The sequence below is a fragment of the Procambarus clarkii genome, chromosome 43, assembly GCF_040958095.1.
Source record: "Procambarus clarkii isolate CNS0578487 chromosome 43, FALCON_Pclarkii_2.0, whole genome shotgun sequence".
Classification (NCBI taxonomy): Eukaryota; Metazoa; Arthropoda; class Malacostraca; order Decapoda; family Cambaridae; genus Procambarus; species Procambarus clarkii.
Window position 1 is genome coordinate 675,082 of NC_091192.1, and position 7,593 is coordinate 682,674.

General features: G+C 52.5%; 1 protein-coding gene across 1 annotated transcript; it reads left to right on the forward strand.

Moving 5' to 3' along the window:
* The first annotated feature begins 4,244 nt into the window (after nt 1–4,244).
* On the forward strand, nt 4,245–7,243 carry LOC138350042 (collagen alpha-1(XXVIII) chain-like). Its single transcript, XM_069300323.1, has 2 exons — nt 4,245–4,434; nt 6,381–7,243. Exons 1-2 carry the CDS (start codon nt 4,245–4,247, stop codon nt 7,241–7,243), a joined length of 1,053 nt encoding a protein of 350 aa, XP_069156424.1.
* Nucleotides 7,244–7,593: the final 350 nt, after the last annotated feature.

Here is a 7,593-nt window from a genome sequence, read left to right on the forward strand (position 1 = left end):
AGTGCATGAAGCACTAGCACAGACATTAGTGTATGAAGCACTAGCATAGACATTAGTGTATGAAGCACTAGCCCAGACATTAGTGTATGAAGCACTAGCCCAGACATTAGTGCATGAAGCACTAGCACAGACATTAGTGTATGAAGCACTAGCCCAGACATTAGTGCATGAAGCACTAGCACAGACATTAGTGTATGAAGCACTAGCCCAGACATTAGTGCATGAAGCACTAGCACAGACATTAGTGTATGAAGCACTAGCATAGACATTAGTGTATGAAGCACTAGCCCAGACATTAGTGCATGAAGCACTAGCACAGACATTAGTGTATGAAGCACTAGCATAGACATTAGTGTATGAAGCACTAGCCCAGACATTAGTGTATGAAGCACTAGCCCAGACATTAGTGCATGAAGCACTAGCACAGACATTAGTGTATGAAGCACTAGCCCAGACATTAGTGCATGAAGCACTAGCACAGACATTAGTGTATGAAGCACTAGCACAGACATTAGTGCATGAAGCACTAGCACAGACATTAGTGCATGAAGCACTAGCCCAGACATTAGTGTATGAAGCACTAGCCCAGACATTAGTGTATGAAGCACTAGCCCAGACATTAGTGCATGAAGCACTAGCACAGACATTAGTGCATGAAGCGCACTAATCATGGGGTCACCCAACCCGTAGCCCAGTCACCCAGCCCGTTCCCCAGTCACCCAGCCAGTCCCCCAGTCACCTAGCCCGTCCCCCAGTCACCCAGCCCGTCCCCCAGTCACCCAGCCCGTCCCCCAGTCACCCAGCCCGTCCCCCAGACACCCAGCCCGTCCCCCAGTCACCCAGCCCGTCCCCCAGTCACCCAGCCCGTTCCCCAGTCACCCAGCCCGTTCCCCAGTCACCCAGCCCGTCCCCCAGTCACCCAGCCCGTCCCCCAGTCACCCAGCCCGTCCCCCAGTCACCCAGCCCGTCCCCCAGTCACCCAGCCCGTCCCCCAGTCACCCAGCCCGTCCCCCAGTCACCCAGCCCGTCCCCCAGTCACCCAGCCAGTCCCCCAGTCACCCAGCCCGTCCCCCAGTCACCCAGCCCGTCCCCCAGTCACCCAGCCCGTCCCCCAGTCACCCAGCCCGTCCCCCAGTCACCCAGCCCGTCCCCCAGTCACCCAGCCCGTCCCCCAGTCACCCAGCCCGTCCCCCAGTCACCCAGCCCGTCCCCCAGTCACCCAGCCCGTTCCCCAGTCACCCAGCCAGTCCCCCAGTCACCCAGCCCGTCCCCCAGTCACCCAGCCCGTCCCCCAGTCACCCAGCCCGTCCCCCAGTCACCCAGCCCGTCCCCCAGTCACCCAGCCCGTCCCCCAGTCACCCAGCCCGTCCCCCAGTCACCCAGCCCGTCCCCCAGTCACCCAGCCCATTCCCCAGTCACCCAGCCCGTCCCCCAGTCACCCAGCCCGTTCCCCAGTCACCCAGCCAGTCCCGCAGTCACCCAGCCAGTCACCCAGCCCGTCCCCCAGTCATCCAGCCCGTCCCCCAGCCAGTCCCTCAGTCACCCAGCCCGTCCCCCAGTCACCCAGCCCGTTCCCCAGTCACCCAGCCCGTCCCCCAGTCACCCAGCCCGTTCCCCAGTCACCCAGCCAGTCCCCCAGTCACCCAGCCAGTCACCCAGCCCGTCCCCCAGTCACCCAGCCCGTTCCCCAGTCACCCAGCCAGTCCCCCAGTCATCCAGCCCGTATGCTCATACAAATAATAGGATGAATGATAGTTAAAAACAAGCTTAATACGTCCTACATGACATCATATTGTAACACACAGATATTCACTCAAGTATTACCTCATTTGTATGGAGTAATATTACGCAGACAAGTATGTGTGAAGCAGCACCGCTCTTGAAGGCTTCGCCCCGTGGCTCCGTATTTACCGAGTTGTGCTTACGGGGGATGAGCTCTGGCTCTTTCGGTCCGCCTCTCAACTATCAATCAACTGGGTTTTTTCACACACACCCAAGAAGCAGCTCGTAGCAGCTGTCTAACTCCCGGGTACCTATTTACTGCTAGGTAAGAGGGGCATCAGGGTAAGAGAAACTCTGCCCATTTGTTTCCGCCATCGCCGGAATCGATCCCCATGCTATAGGACTACCAATACAGAGAGCTGCCCACTCAGCCACAGGCACAGACATTAGTGTCTAGTTTCTACCACTTCAGTTTACTTCGTATAGTGTCTACCAATTCAGTCTACTTCGTATAGTGTCTACCACTTCAGTCTACTAGGTTGAGCTTCTTGCATTATTCTGGGATGGTTAGCACAAAACATCATAAAAAGTTTATCAATTGAAGAACATTATAACACAAGCATATATTACTGCATTTAAGATTATAGTAATTATAAAATGCTACTCATCGTAAAAAAAATATTTATGGAAAATGTATAATGTAATGTAAAGAGCATTAAGCGAGCGGGCTCCCGTAATGGTGTGTAACCTGCCCCTTGTTAACTTTCCCTGGTGTGCCTGGAGGCTCGCGGCCCGCCCGCCGCTCTCTACACATAACTTATATGCTCTTATTTAAAATCAATTAAATTCTCAACTCTTGATTGATCAAGTTACAACCCCGCTCCTGTGCCAGGTAAGTCCATCACGGGCTCACCATAGCCCGTGCTACTTGCCCGCTGCTGTGCCAGGTAAATCCACAACGAGTTCACCATAGCCCGTGCTACTTGCCCGCTGCTGTGCCAGGTAAATCCACAACGAGTTCACCATAGCCCGTGCTACTTGCCCGCTGCTGTGCCAGGTAAATCCACAACGAGTTCACCATAGCCCGTGCTACTTGCCCGCTGCTGTGCCAGGTAAGTCCATTACGGGTTCACCATAGCCCGTGCTACTTGCCCGCTGCTGTGCCAGGTAAGTCCATTACGGGTTCACCATAGCCCGTGCTACTTGCCCGCTGCTGTGCCAGGTAAATCCCCAACGAGTTCACCATAGCCCGTGCTACTTGCCCGCTGCTGTGCCAGGTAAGTCCATTACGGGCTCACCATAGCCCGTGCTACTTGCCCGCTGCTGTGCCAGATAAATCCCCAACGAGTTCACCATAGCCCGTGCTACTTGGAACTTTTTGTTCCAAGTAGCTGAATCTACAACAACAGATCTCAACTCTTCACCCTCATTAGTCAGAGGATCATGATTAGAAAGGTGTAGATAATCTTGCCTTTACCTTATACGTTCAAGACATGCTTTAACACACAAAGGATGATGTAAAGCATGTATATTTAAGCCATACTTGCAGCATTACTGAATATGCTGTGTTGTAGTGTGTCATATCAAGACAAAGAGTAACAGCTCCACCTTTGTTGGCAGGTTATCTGAGGTTGGCATCACAGGAAGCCTCCACCCTCATACCCCCTTCTCTCTTTCCCTCGCTACTTCCTTACCTTTTTACTTTATCGCGCCCTCTCATCCATCTAACCCTTTCCCCCTGCCTCTCCGTTACCTTGTTTTCAATTCCTCTCACGTTTCTCGCTCTACGGTGTTTGTGTTCTCCCCTTCCTCCGGCTTTATTCTCGCCGTCTCTCCCCACCTGTACCAAACTTTTTCACCCGGTCTCTTATTTATTCCTTTAACCTCTCCCAAGTCCTCCTTTCTACCACTCTCCTTTCACTACCATCGTCGGGCTGCTCCTCTACCCCAACCCAGGCTCGCTCCCCCTCCTGCCTACCCTACTTTCAATATTTTACACACAAATGAAAGGGGGAAGGCCTGGCACTGAGCCAGCACACTGGCTTAATCTTCTAGTCGAAGCCATGAGAAAAGTAACCCTTGTGTTCTCCGGAGCATAAGGCTGGGATGGGCTTACCGCGTGGCTAGCGGGTTAAGCCAGTAATTCTGGCATATTAAGGGGTTGGGCCCGCCTGGCTTTAGAATTATCTAGGGAGTATTTTGGCAGGAGGTAATAACAGGGAACGAGGCCGGGAGCAGCAGGCTCCTCACAGCCGCACTCTCAACCTCTCACTTCACCATTATAATGATCACCTCAGCCATTATGCATACAATTCACTATGTGCATAACAACATTCACTAACATACATATATACGATTTAACTTAACATCAATATGAAATAAGGTCAAATATTTCATGATAAACACCCCAATTATAAAACTCTCATCACGCATCGCCTCAGCTGTAAGTACATTAGTATTAAATTCCTAATTGGTATTAAGTAACTCTCCTACAAATATTTCATCAGTATACACTGGTAAGGATGTTCAAACTTGAGCAACTTGGCACACAGGCAGAGGAGGAGGACAACAAAACAAGAAAAGGAACACCGTGGCCGTGCTCCGAGGCCCCGACGTGTCCACAACCACCACACAAAGAAATAAAAGAAACGCCCGACAATCAGCTAACAGGAGGCGCACGGGAAGTCTTTGGGGAAATATTGGAAATTAAATGTGAGACTATGGCGCTCAGAGCGTGATTAAAATGACGGAGAGGGGGGGGAGGGAGGGAAGTGGGGGGCAGGAGAGACAGGGGGGAGGGGAGCGGATGAGGGTGGAATACAGAGAGGGTGGAAGGAATGCCGGAGGAGAGAAAAACGCAAATAAAGGACTATAAAGAAAAAAAAGGAGCAAAAACTGAAAATTTCTTATTTTCTATTATTTCTCATGGACTGATGACGAGGACCAGTAGAGAAGGACGAGGACCAGTAGAGAAGGACGAGGACCAGTAGAGAAGGACGAGGACCAGTAGAGGAGGACGAGGACCAGTAGAGGAGGACGAGGACCAGTAGAGAAGGACGAGGACCAGTAGAGGAGGACGAGGACCAGTAGAGGAGGACGAGGACCAGTAGAGGAGGACGAGGACCAGTAGAGGAGGACGAGGACCAGTAGAGGAGGACGAGGACCAGTAGAGGAGGACGAGGACCAGTAGAGGAGGACGAGGACCAGTAGAGGAGGACGAGGACCAGTAGAGGAGGACGAGGACCAGTAGAGGAGGACGAGGACCAGTAGAGGAGGACGAGGACCAGTAGAGGAGGACGAGGACCAGTAGAGGAGGACGAGGACCAGTAGAGGAGGACGAGGACCAGTAGAGGAGGACGAGGACCAGTAGAGGAGGACGAGGACCAGTAGAGGAGGACGAGGACCAGTAGAGGAGGACGAGGACCAGTAGAGAAGGACGAGGACCAGTAGAGGAGGACGAGGACCAGTAGAGGAGGACGAGGACCAGTAGAGGAGGACGAGGACCAGTAGAGGAGGACGAGGACCAGTAGAGGAGGACGAGGACCAGTAGAGGATGACGAGGACCAGTAGAGGATGACGAGGACCAGTAGAGGAGGACGAGGACCAGTAGAGGATGACGAGGACCAGTAGAGGAGGACGAGGACCAGTAGAGGAGGACGAGGACCAGTAGAGGAGGACGAGGACCAGTAGAGGAGGACGAGGACCAGTAGAGGAGGACGAGGACCAGTAGAGGATGACGAGGACCAGTAGAGGAGGACGAGGACCAGTAGAGGAGGACGAGGACCAGTAGAGGATGACGAGGACCAGTAGAGGAGGACGAGGACCAGTAGAGGATGACGAGGACCAGTAGAGGAGGACGAGGACCAGTAGAGGATGACGAGGACCAGTAGAGGAGGACGAGGACCAGTAGAGGATGACGAGGACCAGTAGAGGAGGACGAGGACCAGTAGAGGATGACGAGGACCAGTAGAGGAGGACGAGGACCAGTAGAGGAGGACGAGGACCAGTAGAGGATGACGAGGACCAGTAGAGAAGGACGAGGACCAGTAGAGGAGGACGAGGACCAGTAGAGGAGGACGAGGACCAGTAGAGGATGACGAGGACCAGTAGAGGAGGACGAGGACCAGTAGAGGAGGACGAGGACCAGTAGAGGAGGACGAGGACCAGTAGAGGAGGACGAGGACCAGTAGAGGAGGACGAGGACCAGTAGAGGAGGACGAGGACCAGTAGAGGAGGACGAGGACCAGTAGAGGATGACGAGGACCAGTAGAGGAGGACGAGGACCAGTAGAGGAGGACGAGGACCAGTAGAGGATGACGAGGACCAGTAGAGGAGGACGAGGACCAGTAGAGGATGACGAGGACCAGTAGAGGAGGACGAGGACCAGTAGAGGATGACGAGGACCAGTAGAGGAGGACGAGGACCAGTAGAGGATGACGAGGACCAGTAGAGGAGGACGAGGACCAGTAGAGGATGACGAGGACCAGTAGAGGAGGACGAGGACCAGTAGAGGAGGACGAGGACCAGTAGAGGATGACGAGGACCAGTAGAGAAGGACGAGGACCAGTAGAGGAGGACGAGGACCAGTAGAGGAGGACGAGGACCAGTAGAGAAGAACAACAAAGGTGCACGAGGACCACTGGAGAAGAACAACAAAGGTGCACGAGGACCACTGGAGAAGAACAACAAAGGTGCACGAGGACCACTGGAGAAGAACAACAAAGGTGCAGGAGGACAACTAGAGAAGAACAACAAAGGTGCACGAGGACCACTGGAGAAGGACAACAAAGGTGCACGAGGACCACTGGAGAAGAAGAACAAAGGTGCACGACGACCACTGGAGAACAACAAAGGTGCACGAGGACCACTGGAGAAGAACAACAAAGGTGCACGAGGACCACTGGAGAAGGACAACAAAGGTGCACGAGGACCACTGGAGAAGGACAACAAAGGTGCACGAGGACCACTGGAGAAGAACAACAAAGGTGCACGAAGACCACTGGAGAAGGACAACAAAGGTGCACGAGGACCACTGGAGAAGGACAACAAAGGTGCACGAGGACCACTGGAGAAGAACAACAAAGGTGCACGAGGACCACTGGAGAAGAACAACAAAGGTGCACGAGGACCACTGGAGAAGAACAACAAAGGTGCACGAGGACCACTGGAGAAGAACAACAAAGGTGCACGAGGACCACTGGAGAAGAACAACAAAGGTGCAGGAGGACCACTGGAGAAGAAGAACAAAGGTGCACGACGACCACTGGAGAAGAACAACAAAGGTGCAGGAGGACCACTGGAGAAGAACAACAAAGGTGCAGGAGGACCACTGGAGAAGAACAACAAAGGTGCAGGAGGACCACTGGAGAAGAACAACAAAGGTGCACGAGGACCATTGGAGAAGAACAACAAAGGTGCACGACGACCACTGGAGAAGAACAACAAAGGTGCACAAGGGATATTTAACTATGTCATACTAGTGCAGGATGTGTTCATGTTGTTCAGTCGAGACAGTTGGTGAAGGCTCGCTACACTTGCTGCACTGTTAAACACGTGGACAGTCCCGATTCCTGAGTTATGTATTTGTGCATAATATTCATTTTATTAGTTATGATGCTTAAGTAATGTTAATGATTACTGATATTCTTTGTTATGCAATCAGTCATTAATGAAGAAGGTTGAGCGATTATACTATTGACTGTAATTTATTTTATATAGGCTAGACTAGAGAATTTACTGGATTAAAGGCATTGGGACACTTTTATTTTTGTGGGGTGTAAGACAGAGCCATGCTTCATTGTCATTCACACCAATTTGTCTTAATTCCAGAGCAGGGGAGTTGTAACAGTTCAGCTGACACTTCCTTTCCTA